This window comes from Natator depressus, chromosome 1 (assembly GCF_965152275.1).
Source record: "Natator depressus isolate rNatDep1 chromosome 1, rNatDep2.hap1, whole genome shotgun sequence".
Lineage (NCBI taxonomy): Eukaryota > Metazoa > Chordata > Testudines > Cheloniidae > Natator > Natator depressus.
In genome coordinates, this window is record NC_134234.1 from 4278925 (window position 1) to 4302344 (window position 23420).

Genomic DNA, 23420 nt, shown 5'->3' on the forward strand with positions numbered 1-23420 from the left:
GGAGTGGGGGCTGCCTGAATTGCTTCTCTTGCAGCTCCTGCATTAATGATGTCTCTGGTATGACTCAGTCACAAGCACCTGGCTGAGGGCGTGGGGGAAGGGTGGGTGTTCGTGCCCCTGGAATAGCCCCGTCCACAGCTGGTGCAGCCCCCATGGATCACACAGCACCCAAGGTGCTCAGGAAGGGCCAGGACTGCAGAACAGCCCTGCAGCTTTTTTCATGGCCCAAGGATGTTTAACCAGAGAAGGGACAGTGACAGGCCAGGTGTAATGGGAAACAAAATCCAATCCCTTCTCTTTATTGAGAGTATTGACAGGATTTCTGAGGTTGGAGCAGCTACCGATATGGCTCTTTATGGGCCAATATGCCATCAGTCCCCTTGCTCTTCACCAACACAGTAACTCTGTAAATGCTGTCTCCTTCCCCCAGTGCCCTGTCCTCCCTCACCAGTGGGTGGAGACAACCGCTATACCATTGCTTCAGGCCTTAGACCCCATCTGAACCTGTCTGTACAGAGTGGAGATTAGTAGCTCATGTCATCACAGATATAAGGGTCCAGGATGGAATAAGTCGCCGTGTCCTGTGTTTCTAGTATCCTATGCCACCAACACTGGGGACGGGTAATAGACTGACCCTTTACTTCACAAACACCCTGATTATCCTTGAACAAAGGTGTTTGCTTTTGACGCTGTACACAATTGGGTTAATCAGAGGAGGAACCAGGAGGTTGATGTAGCCCAGGACAATCTGAAACAAGGGAGAAGAGCCCTTCCCAAATCTGTGTATCAAAGTCAGGCTGAACTCTGGTGTGTAGAAGAGCAGGACGGCGCAGAAGTGGGAGACGCAGGTGTTCAGGGCCCTGAGAAACTCCTTGTGGGACGCTATGCTCAGCACTGTTTTGAGGATCATCACATAAGAGAGAAAGATGAACAGCGAGTCCAACCCCACCGTTAAGACTGTAATAATCAAGCCATAGATATTGTTGACTCTAATATCTGAACAAGCCATCTTCATTACCTCCTGGTGCATACAGTAAGAATGGGAGAGGACATTCACTCGACAATATCGGAACCATTTCAGGAGAATGGGGAGTGGGAGCATCACAGCCACCCCTCTTAGAACACACACCAGTCCCATCTTGGCTATTCTCGGGAGGGTTAAGATGGAAGAATATCTCAGTGGGTCACGGATTGCGATGAAGCGGTCAAAGGCCATCAACAAGAGCACGGAGGATTCAATGAATGTAAACGAGTGGATGAAGAACAGCTGGGCAAGACAGGCATTAAGGCTGATCTCCCTTGAGTTAAACAAAAATACACGCAGTATAGTGGGTATGCTGGCTATCAATAAGCCTAGGTCTGTGACAGCCAACATGGAAAGGAACATGTACATTGGCTCATGAAGGCTTAGATCTGTTTTTATGATGAACAGAATGAGTGAATTTCCTACTATCGAAATAGCATATGTTAAGCAGAAGGGGATAGAGATCCAGAGATGGACATCTCCCTGCCCAGGTATCCCAGTGAGAAGGAACACTTCATAGTTGAATTTGGTGTCATTCACAGCTGACATAATGTACTGGGCAGATCTGAGGATTTTTGAGCTTTTCTTCCTGAAAGAAAAAAGAATAGGAGATTAGATGACTAGATGATATTTAACAAGATATCATTCTGCTCTCAGACTCCTAGGAGGTCAAGGAAGATGAGCAAAAGCATAGTCTTGAACTTACACCACTGATAGCAGGATAGGCACTGCCAGACTGGATCAGACCTGTAGTCCATCTAGCCCAGTATCCAGTGGCCAGGTCCAAATGCTTCAGAGAAAAATGGAAGAAACCCTACAATAGGCAGCTAAGAGATAACCTGCTCCCAGAGAAAGCTTCCCCTGACACTGACTAGTTAGACGTATTTTGCAATGTAAATCAGGAACATTTATAGCCCTTCCAAGACTTTTTTTTTTAAATCCTCACTACCGTAGTGGACTTTTCTGGTCATCCATATAAACTTCCAGTCCCTCTTTCAATCGTGCTAAGTGCTTGGCCCCATTGCTATCTGGTGGTTGGGAGTTCCACAGCCTACTTGAGCACTGTGTGATTTTACAGTTGTGACCTTCCTACAGACACCCTTTTTTGCCCCCCACTTCTGAGTGTGGCCCATTGTATCATGACAGGTGTATAGACACATGGCAAGCGTATGGTGAAAACCATCATTGTATTTATCTGTCCTACATTGAAGCAATTTATAAACTTATTTCATTGCCTCATGATAGATAGATAGATAGATAGATAGATAGATAGATAGATAGATAGATAGATAGATAGATAGATAGATAGATAGATAGAAAGAAACAGACTTGTTGAAAGTCTCTGGATGAGGATAAAAGGGGTAAAAAACAAGGGTGATGTCATGGTTGGTGTCGACTGCAGACCAGCTAACCAGGAAGAAGAGGTGGATGAGGCTGTTTTTAAACAACTAACAAAATCATGCAAAGCACGGAACTTGGTGGTGATGGGGGACTTCAACTCCCCAGACCTCTATTGGGAAAATAACACAGAAGGGCACAGATTATCGAACAAGTTCTTGGAATGTATTGGAGACATTTTTTTTTATTATTTCAGAAGGTGGAGACAGCTACTGTGGGGGAGGCTGTTCTAGATTTGATTTGGACAAATAGGGAGGAACTGATTGAGAATTTGAAAGCAGAAGGCAGCTTGGGTGAAAGTGATCATGAAATGGTAGAGTTCATGATTCTAAGGAATGGTAGGAGGGAGAACTGCACAATAAAAACAATGGATTTTAAGAAGGCAGACTTTAGCAAACGCAGGGAGTTGGTAGGTAAAATTCCATGGGAAGCAAGTCTAAGGGGAAAAACAATTGAAGACAGTTGGCAGTTTTTCAAAGAGACACTATTAAGGGCACAAGAGCAAACTATCCGACTGCATAGGAAAGATAGGAAGTATGGCGAGAGACCACGCTGGCTTAACCAGAAGATCGTCAATGATCTAAAACTCAAAAAAGGGTCTACAAAAAGTGGAAACTTGGTCAAATTACAAAGGATGAATATAAACAAGTAGAAAAGCCAACACACAAAATGAGATCAAACTAGCTAGGGACATAAAAGGAAACAAGAAAACATTCTGCAAATACATTAGAAGCAAGAGGAAGACCAAGGACGGAGTAGGCCCGTGACTCAGTGAGTGAGGAAAGACAATAACTGAACATGTGGAAATGGTAGCAGTGCTCAATGACTTCTTTGTTTCGGTTTTCACCAAGAAGGTTGGTGGCGATTAGACATCTAACACAGTGAATGCAAGTGAAAATGAGGTAGGATCAGAGTCTAAAATAGGGTAAGAACAAGTCAAAAATTACTTGGACAAGTTAGATATCTTCAAATTACCAGGGCCTGATAAAATGCATCCTAGAATACTCAAGAAGCTGACTAAGGAGATATCTGAGCCATTAGCAATTATCCTTTAAAAGTCATGGAAGACAGGAGGCATTCCAGAAGACGGGGAAAGGGCAAACATAGAACCCATCTATAAAAAGGGAAATAAGGACAACCTGGGGAATTACAGACCAGTCAGCTTAACTTTTGTACCCAGAAAGATAATGGAGCAAATAATAGGAGACAATAAGGTGATAAGTAACAGTCAGCATGGATTTGTCAAGAACAAATCATGTCAAATCAACCTGATAGTTTTCTTTGACAGGGTAACAAGCCTTGTGGATAGGGAGGAAGCAGTGGATGTGGTATATCTTGACTTTTGATACTGTCTCGCAGGACCTTCTCATAAACAAACTAGCGAAATACAATCTACATGGAGCTATTATAAGGTTGGTGCATAACTGGTTGGAAAATCGTTCCCAGAGAGTAGTTATCAGTGGTTCACAGTCATGCTGGAAGGGCATAATGAGTGGGGACCCACAGGGATCAGTTCTGCATCCAGTTCTGTTCAATATCTTCATCAATAAAGTTTGTGGACAATACCAGGCTGGTCTTTTACCGGGAGACAGTATCATACAAACAATATGTGGAGTACTTCTGAAATACTTTCTAAAGCAAAATCCATTAAACAGATAAGTTTCAGAGTAGCAGCCGTGTTAGTCTGCATTCACAAAAAGAAAAGGAGTACTAGTGTCACCTTAGAGACGAACCAATTTATTTGAGCATAAGCTTTGGTTATCACTGCTCCTTCCTCCAGCAATGCCAAGAACTCTGCTGCTGGCTTTCGACATGCATTCATTTCATGAACGGTTGGTTTGTAATATTTGTATTGCAATGAAATATTCTGTCACAAGATTTACACATCTGTACTTTCATGCACACGTGTCAAAACCACTGGTACCAAACCTAGGTGGACCTGCTGGGCAAGCACAGATGATCCATAGTATGCAGTCATAACCTATCAGACCTATTCTAATCGCCTTCTATGTTGAGATTACTGGTTCTGTGGATGAAGGGAAAGCAGTGGATGTATTGTTTCTTGACTTTAGCAAAGCTTTTGACACGGTCTCCCACAGTATTCTTGTCAGCAAGTTAAAGAAGTATGGGCTGGATGAATGCACTATAAGGTGGGTAGAAAGTTGGCTAGATTGTCGGGCTCAACGAGTAGTGATCAATGGCTCCATGTCTAGTTGGCAGCCGGTGTCAAGTGGAGTGCCCCAGGGGTTGCTCCTGGGGCCGGTTTTGTTCAATATCTTCATAAATGATCTGGAGGATGGTGTGGATTGCACTCTCAGCAAATTTGCGGATGATACTAAACTGGGAGGAGTGGTAGATACGCTGGAGGGCAGGGATAGGATACAGAGGGACCTAGACAAATTGGAGGATTGGGCCAAAAGAAACCTGATGAGGTTCAATAAGGATAAGTGCAGGGTCCTGCACTTAGGACGGAAGAACCCAATGCACAGCTACAGACTAGGGACCGAAGGGCTACGCAGCAGTTCTGCGGAAAAGGACCTAGGGGTTACAGTGGACGAGAAGCTGGATATGAGTCAGCAGTGTGCCCTTGTTGCCAAGAAGGCCAATGGCATTTTGGGATGTATAAGTAGGGGCATAGAGAGCAGATTGAGGGACGTGATCGTTCCCCTCTATTCGACATTGGTGAGGCCTCATCTGGAGTACTGTGTCCAGTTTTGGGCCCCACACTACAAGAAGGACGTGGATAAATTGGAGAGAGTCCAGCGAAGGGCAACAAAAATGATTAGGGGTCTGGAACACATGACTTATGAGGAGAGGCTGAGGGAACTGGGATTGTTTAGTCTTCAGAAGAGAAGAATGAGGGGGGATTTGATAGCTGCTTTCAACTACCTGAGAGGTGGTTCCAGAGAGGATGGTTCTAGACTATTCTCAGTGGTAGAAGAGGACAGGACAAGGAGTAATGGTCTCAAGTTGCAGTGGGGGAGGTTTAGGTTGGATATTAGGAAACACTATTTCACTAGGAGGGTGGTTAAGCACTGGAATGGGTTACATTACAGCAGCCTCCTTTATTGGGGAAGGAGTGACAGGAAAAATGTATCAAAACATTTCTATTCATCATGTTGTTATTCCTAACCTTATCCTTATGATGTGTCAACATTTTCCTGTTATCTTTTGGAATGTGTTTGGTATTGAGGTTTTCAATATCAGCCCTGTTCTTGAAAGATTTGTGTGAGCCGGACCTGCCTCTTGCTCACAACTTAACTTTCCTTTAAGCTGCAAAGTTTTAACGGCTTTAGTCCAGGCCTCAGGTGTCATACCAGGTCTTTGCTACAAGGCTTCAAGTCTCTAACCCTCTTCCTAGTACCTGGCCTACATACACTGTCTGAGGTCTTTGCTATTCTGTGTTTCACCAAGCAAGACTGGAAAGCCTGGAGGCTGCTTCCCAAACAGCAGTTCATAGGGAGAAAACTTGGACGCTTCAGACAGGTGAGACGAATACCTAGATGGAACTTGGTCCTGCCATAAGTGCAGGGGACTGGACTTGATGACCTTTCAAGGTCCCTTCCATTCTGTGATGGCGCTATTGCCCCGCACTGGTGAAAAAGAGGTTAAGAACAGCCCTGGGAGAGGGTTGTGCCAGGGAGCCAATTGGATAAGGATTGGAGGCAGCCAATCAGGGCCAGGCTGGGCCCTATAAAAGGTTGCAGGGCCAGTAGGAGATGAATCTCTCTCCATCTCTGGTAGGAGATGGATCTGACTGCCTGATAGTTAGAAAGGGGTACCTTGAACTCAGCAGTGCTGGGAAGGGCAAGAAGAGCTGGGGAGCTCCAGCCTGGCTAACTTCCAGGCTGAGGTTCTGGTACAGGACCACAAGGAGGTACAGGAGGTGCAGCCGGGGATAGGAAGAGTCAGCCAGTCCAACCCCCTTGCTGATGATGAGTGGCCATTTCAGACTGCAGTTTGCCCCTGAAGGACAGGGCTAGATAAAGACTGGCAGTGGGTCACTTAGGCAAGGTGGGTGAAGGGAGTTGGGGTTCCCTGGTGAGAGGAGGACCCCTGAGTGAGATTTGGGAGAAGCAGGCGATGGCAGGAGAGACACCGGCCGGTGGACGGCACTCTGGAGCTGGAGCTGAGCTACTTCCAGGTTGTAACCAGCAGGAGGTGTCGCAGTTGTGAGTCTCGATGTGCTACACACTCCTATGATTCTGTGATTCTATGAGAGGGTATAGGAGAGGAGAGGAGAGGAGGACTTCACTAGTGGTGAGCAGTGATGATCCAGGGGGAGGGGAGATGGAGGCAATCAGCGAGTGGCAGTTGGGGGGACCATGGAAGAGAAGGGGTGAACAGGGGGTAGGGCCATGGTCCAGGTGCCAGGGGAGCTTCCAGTGCTCGGGCCAGTCTAGCCAAATGCTAGAGCCATGCATCACCCATGCCTCCTTATCATCCCTGGCTGTCAGAGCACTGATAGCCCCCAAAGGAACTAGAGTCAAAGCCCACCCTGCATATCATAGGTATAAGCCCTGACCACTAGTCAGGACTTCCCTGCCAACCAACCCCAAGTGATGGCCATCACAAGGTGAAAGACTTGCCAACTCAGAAAGTCTTTTTCAAAGTGAATATGTTTTACAGGTATCTCAACGCAATAAATGCACCGCTTTCCGGTTGCTTTCAAAGCTTACATGCAAATGCCGATCAGTTCCGTGTCATTAAGTGAAATACACTTTATTCTTTAAGTGATAAGGATCTGTATGAAGGAGTTGAAAAACTGGCCAATCATTCCAACAGACATTTCTCATACTTTTCCTGGACAGTTGCTTACATTCAGATCTATTTAGAGTAGTGGTTCTCAAAGTATGGGAGGTTTGGGAATGTATAAAGGGAAGCAGAAGCCTTGTTTTGTTTTGTTTTTAAAGAGCTCCAGCTGCCAGCACTGGGTGAATGGGGCTCACGCAGAAGGACCATGTACATTCAGGGGAGGGAATATAGAAAACAGCATAAGCCCCAGCAATTACAGGGTGACATTGGGAGCCACAGCCACACAGGGCGCATCAGCGCTCGACATTAGCCCTGCACAGGGCTCTCTTAGCAATTGTGACACGTCAGACATCATTGTGTGGTTTTCCCCCCAAGTACTTAAAAACAAACTTAAACTCACTATCAGCAGCATGCTTCCAGTGAGAAACAGCTTACACAAGAAATTGATTGTTTTGTGACAAAGGGAGTAAAGCACACAACACAAACTGAAGTGAAGACAACATTGGAGGTCGCAGCAAAAGGCAGAAGCCAAAAATATGACAAAGTTTATTTCAAACTGGGCTTTATGTGACGTGGGTCCCGTAGTGCACTGAGGCCTCTGTGATGGGTTTCCCTCCCTTTCCTGGGGGACACGTGATCTTCTGGGATCCCACTGAGCCCATGCATTCCACCAGCCTGGGCTCCCTCCAGCCTTCTCTAGCAGATACACAGATCGGGACACACCCTGCTGTAGAATCACACAGAGTCTGCAATCAGCTTTGTGTGGGAAGATTCATCTCAGGGACTGCCTCAAGCTCAGTGTACACACCCTCTGGAGTGCAAACATTGTCTTGCACTGTGCTGTGATCTATACAATGCAAGCTCATGACATTTGCCCCATCCCTCAGTGTGGAGCAAGATATACATAACTCCCCCCTCCCCCAAGATATGAATTGCATGAACTGGGTTTTAGAAAACAGAACACAAGTTTATTAATGACAAATGGTAGATTTTAAGTGATTATAAGGGATATCAAACAGAACAAAACAGATTATTGAGCAAATAAAACACAACATGCAAGTTAAGCTAAATAGTAGTAAGTTCTCACTCTAAATGTGGTTTTATGCAGGTTGCCGAGTTTCTTGAAGGTAAACTGCACTGCTTGAAGCTTAAATCTCCAGGTATTCCTTTCACAGCCTAGATTTTTCTCACCTGGGCTCAGCCCCTGTCAACCCCACAGCTTAGTTACTTTGTTTCTTCAGGTGTTTTCAGCAGTCTACTTTCTTGTGTGTGGAGGCAGTTGAGAAGAACCCAGATTAACTCAAAGCCAGAAATAGGATTTACATACGGTGGGAATTCTTTCTTTCCTAGTTTGACCCTCACCCCTTCTCAGTAGAAAAGTACCAGAAGATCAAGATGGTATCCAGTACCAGGTGACATGATCACATGACCCTGTTGTGTCAAAGCAGCATCCCAGGAAGCTTCTCAGGAAAGTGGGATCCCACAAAAATGGATACATGGGCAACAAAATGGCAGAGAAAATTCAGTGTTGAGAAATATAAAATAATGCACAGAATCTCAAGTATACATATAACATTAGGGGATTTAAATTGGCTCTTCCCACTCAGGAAAGAGATCTTGGAGTCATTGTGGATAGTTCTCTGAAAATATCCACTCAATGTTCAGCAGCAGTCAAAAAAGTGAACCAAATATTGGGGACCATTAGGAAAAGGATAGATAATAAGACAGAAAATATCATAATTGCCTCTATACCCACATCTTGAATACTGAATGCAGATCTCATCGACCTATGTCAAAAAAGATATATTGGAATTGGGAAAGGCAATGAGTTCCACAGGTTGACTGTGTGTTGTGTGTACTACTTCCTTTTTGGGGGTTTTGTTTTAAACTGGCTGCCTATTAATTTCATTTGGTTACCCCCAGTTCTTGTGTTTTAAGAAGGAGTAAACAAGACTTCTGAATTCACATTCTCCACACCATTAATGATCTGTGGCATATCCTTCCCACATCCAGGACAGGGCAAAATCTTTTGACGAGTGTACAGTGTACAAATACCTGTGCAGTGCAAGGCAGTATAATTTTGGGTTTATACTCCAGTGCGGGGTGTGAGCCTGGGGAGATGGGAAAGTGAATGTTGTCTGCTGTTTGTACTTTGGTGCCTTAGGTAAGTTCTCACTTTTGGTGTGTGGCGCCATCTCCTGTCGTGTTGGGTGATAACAGGGCCTCGAGATGTAAATCACCAGCAAAGCAGGGTGCATGAGGGCCAGCCCATCTGGGTGGTTATTGGGGTGCAGCAGTTCCCACAGCTCCCAAATGGCACCCCAGGGTTGCAAGTGCCTGTGATACAAGCAAGATCCAGATGTAGCAGTAGATTCTTTCCTTTACTGCTGTGTTCTCACCCTAGCAGGGCACACCTACATAAAATACCACCACACTGACATGGCCCCACGTCAGGCAAACTCCATAGCTATTCACTCGTAAAATGTGGGATACCGTGTGAGATGAACTCTAGATGATTTTGACCCTGAGACTGGTAAAGGAATCACTCAGTGAGTGGAGAAGTCCTATTGTACTAGTTCTGACGCAGGATGTCACAGCTCATTTCTGCACTTATTTCTGAGAGATCAGCACAGTACTGAAATGTGATGCTTAGCTGATGCACAGAGTAGATGAATTATTAGAACAGTTGGAAGCTGCAAGATATATATTCACTTTAGATCTCAAAAAGGGATATTAGCAAATACCTTTGATGCTAATATTCTAAGAGAAAAAAGGCTTTTTACATGCCCTTTATCTTGCATCAATTCAGGATCACATCATGTAGCCTCAAGAAGGATGGCAGTGACTTTTCTGAGGTTAATAGATTGGATATCATAACCGCATGGGAAGTAAGCAGGTACGCTGCTACGATCAATTCGAAATGTTTTTTGGTCCTGTACCTTCCGGCAGCATTCCCACATATAGTGCAGATGGTAGCGCATTACCCACAGCAGAGAAAGCCATCATCAACTGCTTGTCTGAACAGTCTACAAGACTCAGTTTGCCATGACAATCTGATACTGGATAAACATTTCTTCACTCCCTGGGGAGAGTCTCAAGCTGTAGTTCTTCAGTGTCTATTTTATGCTCTTCCCATGGAGCCCAGGGAATAATCTGTGAATCCTGACCAACAGGAGAGTGTGCAGGGACTGTGCAGGTGAATCATAAAGGTCGCTCTCCAGCACAGCGAGTGTCAGAGATGTGAGATTCATACACTGATTCTCAGGGCTCTGCCTTCCTGTCACTGTAAGGAGATTTCCTGTCTGTGCTGAGCGGGATTTTGGTGAGTTGCCTGTTTCTGCATTAAAATTAGTGCTGAGGACTCAGGAAGGGTTCCAAGGTTCCAGTCAAGAATCATCTGGGCAGGAATTCACCAGCACGGTGACTTGAACTATTAAGTATTGTCAGAAATACAAAGAGATTTACCGGGTAAAATTGGAACTACAAATGTACTGGAAATAGTTTAGACAAATATTTGTTTTTCAGACCAGGTCCTTGTCTCTCACTGTGTCCTTCTATCTGTCTCATTAGTTCCCTGTTTTGGGCTGTGTGATTTTCCCTCTGATTCACTCAAGTTTTCCAATTCAGCAACTTCACTGTGCTGTTAGGAAGCTCAGCCAAAGCCTCTGCAGCGGGTATCTGTTTTATTAGAGGGTTCACAATAAGAATGGGTCACACACTGGCCAGATTCTGCCGTCACATTCTGCCTTCACTGGGTCACTCCAGATTGACACAGGCCTCCCTTATAGCAAAATAAGGGCCCCTGTGTTTTGAAATCCCCATCTTGCATGCTCGATCTCAGAACACCACATGAGCTGGGGGTTTCCTTCAGACTCTTTCAGCACCTTTACAGAATAGCGCTTTCTGTAACAGGACCCAAAGCCATGATTTTTGCATGTCAGAGCCAACTGTTAAACACTAAGGGTGAATCTGGTCCCATTGAGATCAGTGGTAAAACTCTCAGCACTGCCAGGAGTTCACCCTAAATCCACATGCAGGGACTTTAAGCAATGGCTTGATTTACACCAGCCGTGAGCCTCCAGCAACTTGAACTGGAGTCTTCCGGAGACCTCTAAGCATGGGTGAGCTCGCTTGCACTAAAGAAGAACTGACAGGAGAGTTGCTGAAATCTCAAACTCACTGAGTTATATGTTCAAGAAATTAGGGGGGAAAATCAGGAAGGGAAGGGGTCTGATCTCTCCATGCCCTTGCATCTCTGGTTCTGAAGATGACAAGGAGAACAAAAATGCAGTAAAAATGAAAGCATATTTCTGGCTTAGAGGAAACCAGGTAGTGTTGGAAATCTCACCAGGGGAGGTCCAGGAATGCACAGTGTGCATATGGGAGCAGGGGCGGGGCACGGCCCATGCAGTATCCAGATCACAGTGGTGTGGAGTCCTAAAACCGAGTGAAAGAGGGAATTCACATCCTGCCTAATGAACAGACCAAAGAGGCATAATGAGGTCTCCTGGGGCAGGGGCGTGTCTCAGATTATATTGTAAGGTGGACCACACTGTAGCAGATTGTCTCTGACACCTTCCCCTATCAGGACCATCAAATCTCTCATGAGTAATCCCATGACAGCCTCATGGCATCAGCAATTTTTAACATATAAAGCAGCCTCAGGAAGGGGTGTCTGGGTTTCTAGCAGGCTGCAGTATGTTAAAGCTTTGTGTCATTTTGAGGAAGAGTTACTCATGCTGGCTCCTTCTAGTCTCCACGTCCTCTCTCCCTTCCACTGGGTCTGTCCATCTCTCCTTCCATGCACAGGCTGAGCTACTGCTGGGGTTCCCTTCCTCCCCAGAAAGGCAGTTCAGGCTGATCTCCCCGTTTTCCCTGGTGCAGGCAGACACTGAGTTTCACCTGGTCTGAGGAGGTACTTCTGTGAGCTGTTGTTGTGTTGTGTTGCACCTGAGTGAGGGGTATCGCTGTGTGGCTGGGTTGGAATTTCTGGTGAGGGGGGACCTACATGGACAAGTGGCCAGCACTGGAGGTTATGGGGCAGGGACTGAGGTGTACACAGACAGGTGGGCAGCGCTGAGGGTTATGGGACAGGGATCAGGGTGAACACTGACAGGAGGGCATTGCTGAGGGATGTGAGGGCAAGGAGGGTATGTACAGGGTCAGCAAGGTAGCGATGGGGGCAAGCAGGGGGTACAGGGACAGACAGGCAGTGCTGAGGGTTGTGGGGATGGGGTGCAGGATGTACATGGACAGGTGGTCCACGCTGCTGAAATGAAAATTTTCTTTGTGATTGTTCATCCAAATACAGGTCTGGGATCTTTCCTGGCCCCTGGTGTCTTTGGGCATGTCTCAGGGTGTCTTTGGCCTGGCAAGCCACAAAATTGCAGAATGGGTACCACAACCTTTACTCAGTTTTGTTTCCAATTGTTGTTGGTTTTGTTCTTCTGTAATTTCACACATTTCACCAGTGGAAAGACACATTGATCTTTTTGTGACATGGCGTCCCCTATTCTTCATAGTGATATTATTATGATATGATAATAGGATAATTATGATAAATTTTATGCAAGTTGGGTCATGCAAGATGTCATTGGAAAAAATATGATTTCCTGACTACAATTATGCTATTTGTATGAATATATAATTTTTGTATCTGAAGTAATGAATATAGACTATATATTTGTATTTCAAATGTAGTTACACCTGGGTAATGTGTCAGTCTTGATAGCTGGTTGGGAAGGGCCTATTCAGGGCAATGTGCCATTAGGGAGAACAGTACGCCTTAGGAGAAACTTAGCTCCCACATAGTAAGACTTCCTGAGAACGCTCCAAACAGCCTATGGAGACAGGTAACCATCAAGTGATCCATTCTCTCTTGCCCATCCCCATCTTCTGGCAAACAGAGGCTCGGGACAGCATCCCTGCCCATCCTGGCTAATAGCTATTGATGGTTCTATCGTACATGAATTTATCTAGTTCTTTTTTGTACCCAGTTATAGTCTTGGACTTCTCAACATCCTCTAGCAAAAGTTTCACAGGCTGACAGGGTGTTGCATGAAAAAAAAAAAACTTTCTTTTGTTTGTTTTAAACCTGCTGCCTATTAATGTCATTTGGTGGCCACTAGTCCTTGTGTTATGAGAAGGAGTAACACTTCCTTAGTTACTTTCTCCACACCAGTCATGATTTTACTGACCTCTATCATATCCTCTCTTAGTCATCTCTTTTCCAATCTGAAAAGTCTGAATCTTATTAATCTTTCCTCCTACGGCAGCCATTCCATACCCCTAATCATTTTGTTGCCTGTTTCTGAAACTTTTCTAATTCCAATATATATTCCTTGAGATGGGGCAACCAGATCTGCACTCAGTGTTGAAGATGTGGGCGTACCATGGATTCATAGAGAGGCAATATGACATTTTCTGTCTTATCGTCTATCCCTTTTTTAATGAGTCCCAACGTTCTGTTTGTCTTTTTGTCTGTCGCTGCACATTGAGTGGATGTTTTCAGAGAACTATCCACAATGGCTCCTAGATCTCTTTCTTGAGTGGTAACAGCTAATTTAGACCCCATCATTTTACATGTATAGTTGGGATTATGCTTTCCAATGTTTATTACTTTGCATTCATCAACCTCTCCTTGAGATACCCAGGTTAACATTGGCTCTTTTCGCTGCAGGGAAAGCTCATATTTAGAAAATTATCTCTTTATGCCCCCAAATCTTGTTCACAGTCATTGCACTTCCCGTGATATTCCCGCATTGTATAAGCATCACTTACATTCTTGGTTCCTAGATTAGAACACAATTATTTGCTTTGACTCAATTGACCAACGAATTCAGATTGCTCTGAATGTGTGACCTGTCCCCTTCATTATTTATGATCACCAATTTTTGTATCATCTGCAAACTTCAGGTATGAGAAAGGTAGTCAGATGAATTGCTGACATGTATCTCTTCTTACACCCAGAGAGAGGGCCGTGGACTAGCTGGATCACAGGTCTCGTCCACGATACAAGTCCTATATTGAAAAGGAGCCAAACAGACATAACCATGCTGGGCTATGACTTTGTGCTCAACAGAATGGGCATAAAGGCCAAAAGGGTCTTGGTATTTACGGCTACAGGCCTGCATGTCTGTTACTTCCCTTGTTTCTTTTGATGAGAGACTTTCTTGCAGGCACTGAGCTTTGAATGAGACATAAATTACAGGTATTATCTGAGACACCGTTCTGAGGGTGTCACCCTAATACCTAACTTGTAGAGATTTTCTTGTGCTCTGAAACATGTGGGCATGTAGGTTTTTCAAATATTTATTTAGCTGTTCCTATTGTAACTGAATAGTCTCACTATCCATGCAAATTTACAAGCTCTATCTGATCCTTCTTAGCTCATGGTCTCAACTATCTTTTGTGGCAATGAGCTCCTACTTAGTCATTGAGTGCAGAAAGACTTATTTTTCCATCTGTTTTGAATTTGCCACGTTTCAGTTGAATCGAATGTCCTCTTCAGATTGTGTTAAGAGACAAGGAGATTAGAGTCTCAATCTGTTATCTATCAGTCAGTATTTTATAGACTTTTCTCATATCCCCTTTTATTTATCTCCTTTGAAAGATAACAATCCCAGTCTTTTCAACCTCTCTCTGTATGAGAGTTTCCCCAGCCTCTTGATCATTTTCATTGCCCTTCCCTGAACCCCTCTAGTTCTGCAACATCCTGTGTGAGAAGGGTGCCCAGTACTACACAGAGGAGTCCAGAGGAAGGTGAAACATTGGCTGACGGATCTCATGGCATAGCATTTACTTTGGATTCCCCATCCCACTCCCCCTGGATCCCAATGTTTTCCTTAGTTTCTGGCCATACTTGCACTGTGAGCAGGGTTTCACAGAGCTGTGTACCATGATGCCCAGCTCCCTGTCCTGAGTTCATACAGTTAAATTACAACCTTGTAAGGTCTTTGGGGAGTTCAATCTTTTCCCTCCAAAGGGCATAAACGTTGCATTTAGCGACGTGGGAGATCATCTGCCATCCTGCTGCACATTCACCTGGTTTGCTTAGCTCCCTCTGAGAAGTTGTCTGGACTTCACGATGACCTAAATAATCTGGTGCCATCTGTCAATGTTGCCATCTCACTGTTCAGCCTTTTCCAAATGGTAACTAACTATAAAATGTTTATTGTGATTTTGAAGAAGTGGGGTTTTATTCATCTTGTTAAGTTGCATGTGAGTCTTACTATCCTATACTAATACTGTGGGTACCTTAGTTTCCCTGTGTACTGCACCAATACTTTGGTGGTGGGAATTGGGTGTGTGATTTTGCTGAGGCCCCCATGGCAGGTGAGGCTGCCCAGTTATTTGCACCTATGTAACCTGAGACCCAGGAGGTGTTATGAAACCAGGTGACACCTTTTGCCCGGGAAGCGAGACAAACAGAAGGAGGAGGAGCATCAAGGGGGGTGTCAGAGGTCAAGTGGCTGGAAGCTGGCAGTCTGCATCAGGGACTGAAAAAACGGGAATCCAAGGCATCTGGCTCAGGATTCCCAAGATGGACTTGGCTGAAATTCACTGCTGTCTGTAATAGGAAGCTCTGTTCTACGCTGTGTTCTTGTTGATTAGTAAACCTTCTGCTTTACCAGCTGGCTGAGAGTCATGTCTGACTGTGGAGTTGGGGTGCAGGACCCTCTGGCTTCCCCAGGAGCCCCGCCTGTGCAGATTTGCTGCGGGAAGTGCACAGTGTGGAAGGAGATGCTGAATGCTCTGAGATCAGACCCAGGAAGCTTGAAGCTGTGTAAGATTCTTGTCCTGGAGACAGTATGCTCAGAGAGAGGAGGCATGCTCACCCAGAGTCCTGACTAGTTTCGTAGGGAGTAGTTCTACAGTATCACCCAATGACTCCGTGACAGTAACATATATGGCCTGGTCTACACTCTGACTTTAGGTCGAATTTAGCAGTGTTAAATTGATTTAACCCTGTACCCATCAACACGACAAATCCCTTTTTGTCGACTTAAAGAGCTCTTCAAATCGATTTCCTTACTCCACCCCCGACGAGGGGATTAGCGCTGAAATCGGCCTTGCCGGGTCGAATCTGGGGTACTGTGGATGCAATTCAATGGTATTGGCCTCCGGGAGCTATCCCAGAGTGCTCAGTTGTGACCGCTCTGGACAGCACTCTCAACTCAGATGCACTGGCCAGGTAGACAGGAAAAGGCCCGCAAACTTTTGAATCTCATTTCCTGTTTGGCCAGCGTGGTGAGCTCACCTGCACAGGTCACCATGCAGAGCTCACCATCACAGGAGACCATGCAGTCCCAGAATCACCAAAGAGCTCCATCATGGACCGAACAGGAGGTACAGGATCTGATCGCTGTATGGGGAGACAAATCCATGCTGGCAGAACTCCGTTTGAAAAAACGAAATGCCAAAATATTTGAAAAAATCTCCAATGTCTCGAAGGACAGAGGCTATAACAGGGACCTGCAGCAGTGCTGCTTGAAAATTAAGGAGCTCAGGCAAGCCTACCAAAAAACCAGAGAAGCAAATGGCCGCTCCAGTTCAGAGCCTCAGACATACCTCTTCTATGATGAGTTGCCTGCCATTCTAGGGGGTGCAGCCACCACTACCCCAACCCTGTGCTTTGACTCCGTCCAAGGAGTGGGAGGCAACACGGAAGCGGGTTTTGGGGGTGAGGAAGAGGATGATGAGGCGGAGGTTGTAGATAGATCACAGCAAGGAAGTGGAGAAACCAGTTTCCCCAACAGCCAGGATCTGTTTATTACCCTGGACCTGGACTCTGTACCCCCGAACCCACCCAAGGCAGGCTCCTGGACCCTGAAGGTGGAGAAGGGACCTCTGGTGAGTGTACCTTTTTAAATAGTATACATGGTTTAAAAGAAAGCGTGTTTAATTATTAATTTTCCCTGGCACTCGTGGCCAGTACAGCTACTGGAAAAGTCTGTTAACATGTCTGGAATGGAGCGTAAATCCTCCAGGGACATCTCCATAAAGCTCTCCTGGATGTACTCCCAAAGCCTTTGCAAAAGGTTTCTGGGGAGGGCAGCCTTATTCCGTCCTCCAAGGTAGGACACTTTACCATGCCAGGCCAGTAGCATGTAGTCAGGAATCATTGTGGAAAAAAACATTGCAGCATATGGTCCTGGTGTTTGCTGGTATTCAAACAACATCCATTCTTTATCTCTCTGTGTTACCCTCAGGAGGGTGATATCATTCACGGTCACCTGGTTGCAATAAGGTGGTTTTAGTAAGCGGACATACAGAGGTGCCCGTTCCTGCTGGGCTGTTTGCCTGTGGCTGAACAGAAATCTTCCCTGCTGTTAGCCACGCAGTGGTGGTGGGGGGTGAAGCCATCATCCCAGAGAATTGGGTGTGTGTGTGTGTGTGTCAGGGGGTTAGTTGGGTTTCTGCTGCACGTGAACCCAGAAACCGCAGCCCCTCCTTTTAAATGGCCAACCCATTTTTAATGGCCAACCCAATGGCTACTTCATATGGGAAATGAGGGCGCTGCTGTTTGAAACCATTCCCACATGTTATGAAGGTTAAAGAAGCCAAAAGACTGTGACTTACCATGGCTGCTTGCAAGCCAAATTCTGCTGCCCGGCCCTGTGTGAGTGATCTCTCACACCAAACCGGCATACCCTCAATAAAAGAGGCAAAGTGCGACCTTGTAATGAAAGCACATGTGCTATGTAATGTTAACAGCAAGGTTTACCGTGAAAGAGTGTACACATTGTTCTATAAAATGTGTCTTTTTAACTACCACTCTCCCTTTTTTTTCCTCCACCAGCTGCATGTGTTTCTCCTTTCCAGAGGCTAGCGAAGATTAGAAGGCGAAAAAAACGCACTCAGGATGAAATGTTCTCTAACCTCATGCTGTCCTCCCACACTGACAGAGCACAGCAAAATACGTGGAGGCAGACAATCTCAGAGTGCAGGAAAGCACAATATGACCGTGAGGAGAGGTGGCGGGCTGAAGATGGTAGGTGACATCAGCTTGCTGAAAGAAGGCAGGAGTCAATGCTCAGGCTGCTGGAGGATCAAACTCATATGCTCCAGCGTATGGTTGAGCTGCAGGAAAGGCAGCAGGAGCACTGACCGCCGCTACATCCCCTGTGTAACCAACCACCCTCCTCCCCAAGTTCCATAGCCTCCTTAGCCAGACGCCCAAGAACGCGGTGGGGGGGCCTCCAGCCACGCAGCCACTCCACCCCAGAGGATTGCCCAAGCAACAGAAGGCTGGCATTCAATAAGTTTTAAAACGTTGTGTGGCCTTGTCCTTCCCTCCTCCACCACCGCTCCTGGGCTACCTTGGCAGTTATCCCCCTATTTGTGTGATGAATAAATAAAGAATGCATGAATGTGGCAACAATGACTTTATTGCCTCTGCAAGTGGTAATTGAAGGGGGGAGGGTAGGGTGCTTAGCTTACAGGAAAGTAGAGTGAACCCGGGAGGTGGGGGGTTTCCATCAAGAAGAAACAAACAGAACTTTCACACCGTAGCCTGGCCATTCCTGAAACTGGTTTTCAAAGCTTCTCTGATGCGTACCGCGCCCTCCTGTGCTCTTCTAACCGCCCTGGTGTCTGGCTGCGCATAATCAGCAGCCAGGCGATTTGCCTCAACCTCCCACCCTGCCATAAACGTCTCCCCCTTACTCTCACAGATATTGTGGAGCGCACAGCAAGCAGTAATAACAATGGGAAGATTGGTTTCGCTGAGGTCTAACCGAGTCAGTAAACTGCGCCAGCGCACTTTTAAATGCCCAAATGCACATTCTACCACCATTCTGCACTTGCTCAGCTTGTAGTTGAACTGCTCCTAACTACTGTTGAGGGTGCCTGTGTATGGCTTCATGAGCCAGGGCATTAAGGGGTAGGCTGGGTCCCCAAGGATAATTATAGGCATTCCAACATCCCCAGCGGTTATTTTCTGATATGGAAAATAAGTCCTTTGCTGCAGCTGTTGAAACAGACCAGCGTTCCTGAAGATGCGAGCGTCATGTACCTTTCCCGGCCATCCCACATTGATGTTGGTGAAAAGTCCCTTGTGATCCACCAGAGCTTGCAGCACCATTGAAAAGTACCCCTTGCGGTTTATGTACTCGGCAGCTTGGTGCTCCGGTGCCAAGATAGGGATATGGGTTCCGTCTATCGCCCCACAACAGTTAGGGAATCCCATTGCAGCAAAGCCATTCACTATGACCTGCACATTTCCAAGAGTCACTACCCTTGATATCAGCAGATCTTTGATTGTGTTGGCTACTTGCATCACAGCAGCCCCCACAGTAGATTTGCCCACTCCAAATTGATTCTCTACTGACCGGTAGCTGTCTGGCATTGCAAGCTTCCACAGGGCTATTGCCACTCGCTTCTCAACTGTGAGGGCTGCTCTCATCTTGGTATTCTTGTGCTTCAGGGCAGGGGAAAGCAAGTCACAAAGTTACATTAAAGTGCCCTTATGCATGCAAAAGTTTCGCAGCCACTGGGAATTGTCCCAGACCTGCAACACTACGTGGTCCCACCAGACTGTGCTTGTTTCCCGGGCCCAGAATCAGCATTCAGTGCCGTGAACCTGCCCAATTGACACCATGATGTGCACGTTGCAGGGCCCGTTCTTTGTGAGAAGTCTATGTCCATGTCCTCATCACTCTCGTCCCCGCGCTACAGTTGCCTCCTCCTCACCTGATTTTGCTTTTCTTGCAGGTTATGGTTCTGCATATCCTGTTGGACAATGCGTGCGGTGTTTATAGCGCTCATAATTGCTGCAGTGATCTGAGCGCCCCATGTTCCCAGCGCAATGGCGTCTGCACTGTAAAAGGCGCGGAATGATTGTCTGCCATTGCTCTGACGGAGGGAGGGGCAACTGATGACATGGCTTACAGAGTTGGTTTACAGGGAATTAAAATCAACAAAGGGGGTTGCTTTGCATCAAGGAGAAACAGAATGGCCCCCTCAAAGATAGAACTCCAAACCCTGGGTTTAGAAGGCCGTTGATTTCATGGAGGGAGGGAGGAAGGGAGGAGAAAATGAATACAAAACAAATCTGGTCTATTTCTTGTTTTGATCCACTTCCTCTATCTTTATACATCTTGCTGGCAGCAGACGGTGCAGTATGACTGCTGGCCATGGTCGTGTCCTGGCTGCTCATTAGAGGATGGTACAGTAGGACTGCCGGCAGGACTGAATCGCCATGAGATGAAATTTAAAAGGGAAATGACCTGGCTGAGTCACTCCCACGTTTTTCCAGGCGCCTCTGACCGACCTCACCGAGGTCGGATAAAAGAGCACGCTGGAGTACGGTGACGATGGCAACCAGTCATACTGCACTGTCCGCTGCCAAAAGGCAATAAGCTGCTGCTGTGTAGCAATGCAGTAACACATCTGCCAGCACCCAGGAGACATACATGGAGGGTGAGCTGAGTGGGCTCCATGCTTGCCGTGGTATGGCGTCTGCCTGGGTAACCCAGGAAAGAAGGCACAAAACGATTGTCTGCTGTTGCTTTCATGGAGGGAGGGAGGGAGGGAAGGGGGGCCTGATGATATGTACCCAGAACCACCCATGACAATGTTTTAGTCCCATCAGGCACTGGGATTTCTACCCAGAATTAAAATGGGAAGCGAAGACTGCGGGAACTGTGGGATAGCTACCCACAGTGCAACGCTCCGGAAGTCGACGGTTGCCTCGGTACTGTGGTCTCACTCCACCGACTAAATGCTGACTAAATGCACTTAGAGCATTTGCATGGGGACACACACAATCGACTGTACAAAAACACTTTCTACAAAACTGACTTCTATAAATTTGACCAAATTTCATAGTGTAGACATAGCCATGATAAAGTGTTTAAATCTCATTGCTCTTCTTTTCTCCCTTCACAGATACTTTGAGCATTTCGCAGCCTGATCGACACATCGAACTCTTCATGGCAGCTTTCAACCTCACCCCTTCTGGCCCTTCAACATTCATCCTAATGGGCATCCCTGGCCTGGAAGCTGCCCACATCTGGGTTTCCATTCCCTTTCTTTATGTGCTACATCATCAGCCTCTTGGGAAATTTCATGCTTCTGTTTGTTGTAGGCAAAGAGCAGACCCTGCACAAGCCAATGTACCTGCTGCTCTGCATGCTGGCGCTCACAGACATCACCACTTCTACATCCGTCATACCAAGGGCACTGTGTATATTTTGGTTCAATTTGAAAGGCATTACTATGGGTGGCTGCCTCATCCAGATGTTCTTCCTTCATGCAGTTTCTGTTATGCAGTCAGCTGTTCTCATGACAATGGCCTTTGATCGCTACGTTGCCATATGTAACCCTCTGAGATATTCCACCATCCTCACCAATGCACGAATAGCTAAGCTGGGGCTAGTGGGTTTGATAAGAGCTGTTCTCTTCATTCTGCCCCTGCCTCTGCTCCTGAGCAGGCAGCCATTCTGTGCCAACCATATTATCCCTCATATGTACTGTGACCACATGGCTGTGGCGAAGATGTCATGTGGGGACATTACAGTCAACAGGATGTATGGCTTAGTGATAGCATTTGTAGTCATTGGGTTAGACCTGTTGCTCGTTGCCCTGTCCTATGGTCTGATCATCAGGGCCATCATCAGAATCTCCTCCAAGAAAGCCTGCCAGAAAGCCCTCAACACCTGCACAGCCCACATCTGTGTGATGCTCATGTCTTGTACTCTCTTGCTGTTCTCCTCTCTGACACACCGGTTTGGTCAAGGCATAGCTACCCACATTCACATCATCTTGGCAACCCTGTACTTCCTCGTCCCTCCCATGTTCAACCCTATCATTTATGGTGTCAAAACCAAAGAGCTTCGTGAGAAAGTGGGCAAATATACCTGCAGAAGGTGATTGCTGGGGGTAATTATTTTAAACCTGACTGGGAAAAGATATTGCCTTGTTAATCAAGGATGCTCTGTCCCAATTTGGGTGAGCTCAACACTATGGAAGTTCACAGTCAGAGTTCCTCACACCTAATGTCTTATAACTCTATCACCAAGCACTGCTCTCTCCGTTGCTGAGTTCCCTCAATCTGACCATCACCTGGTCTCTGTCAGGCATCACTCATCAGTCCCCTCCCCAGCTGAACCCTGTCACTCATCCTTTCTGTTACTTTCACACCAAGAGAATATACTGCAATTTTCTGATGTAAGGTGACTTTGCATTAGACCCTGTGTGAACAGGGTTCTTGATCAGTTCAACAAACTAAAGTTATGCATTCTGATAGCCAAAGACAGATTAAGAAACTACAATGTTGAACTTGTTTATCCTATGTACAATGATCTAGTCAGAAAGTTTACCTGACTTTCCTATGTCCAATCCTTCAGTATGCCTGGAGGAAATATCAAATGTTTCACTTGAAAGGTGCTAATACAGGAAAGTTGCTGCAGGAATTGAGGACATTGTACTACAGCCTGATAGTGAGAGTTGTGAAACTGTAGGGTTTTGAGAACTGGACTGTGTTACTGAGCAACTATGAATTAATACAATAGAACACCACATAGTTAAGGGTTAATTGAAAACAGGCTTTTAGATGCAAGGTCAAAATCTAGATGACAGGTTCCCCAATCAGAATGGGAGAAGGAGACAGACACGTAAATAAGTGACAATGAAAGAAGATAAGTGAATGAAAACCATGAGTCCAGATGCTTGTGATATTAGAGATTTATTAATAGTCAGGAAAAGTGATGGTCCAGTAGGGGTCATTATGACCTATGTGTTTTTCAGAAATTATAAAAGATTAGGTAACACAGTGTACTTTGGAACAGTTTTCTGAATCTATCTTTAGAGACCTTTTTCTGGCATCCTTTCTCCCCAGCAGGTGAGCACCAGGCCAATCACTCAATAGTGATCCAGCTGCTAGGTAAATATCTGGAATGGGTTATCTAGGGAAGTGGTGGAATCTCCATCCTTTGAGTTTTTAAGGCCTGGCTTGAGAAAGTCCTGGCTGGGATGATTTAGTTGGGGTTGGTCCTGCTTTGAGCAGCAGGTTGGCCTAGATGACCTCCTGAGTTCTCTTCCAACCCTAATCTTCTATGATTTCATGATTTGATAATGTTCTAAACCTATTGCCTATGTCTCTGTGTTCTTAAATCTAATAACCTGCAGTGTTAGACAAGAGCATGCTTACTTGGATTTGATCCTTGATCATACAGAATTGTTGTGTTCTCATTGCTTTATTCCTGACACGGTGAGGAGTGAAATAGTTAAGTTGCCCCTG

The 23420-nt window shown here is 45.9% G+C and overlaps 1 protein-coding gene and 2 pseudogenes across 1 annotated transcript; 2 read left to right on the top strand and 1 right to left on the bottom strand.

Annotated features, from left to right (window-relative positions):
• Positions 1-637: 637 nt before the first annotated feature.
• Positions 638-1573, bottom strand: LOC141975271 (olfactory receptor 51G2-like). Its single transcript, XM_074935601.1, has one exon. It carries the CDS (start codon positions 1571-1573, stop codon positions 638-640), a length of 936 nt encoding a protein of 311 aa, XP_074791702.1.
• A 14904-nt stretch (positions 1574-16477) lies between these two features.
• Positions 16478-18338, top strand: LOC141975364 (uncharacterized; annotated as a pseudogene).
• A 2773-nt stretch (positions 18339-21111) lies between these two features.
• On the top strand, positions 21112-22051 carry LOC141975426 (olfactory receptor 52N4-like; annotated as a pseudogene).
• The last annotated feature ends 1369 nt before the right edge of the window (positions 22052-23420 follow it).

Bases quoted from the DNA above. Each gene is read 5' to 3' on its own strand.
- LOC141975271 (XM_074935601.1), bottom strand. From the start codon at position 1,573: ATGTCAGCTGTGAATGACACCAAATTCAACTATGAAGTGTTCCTTCTC.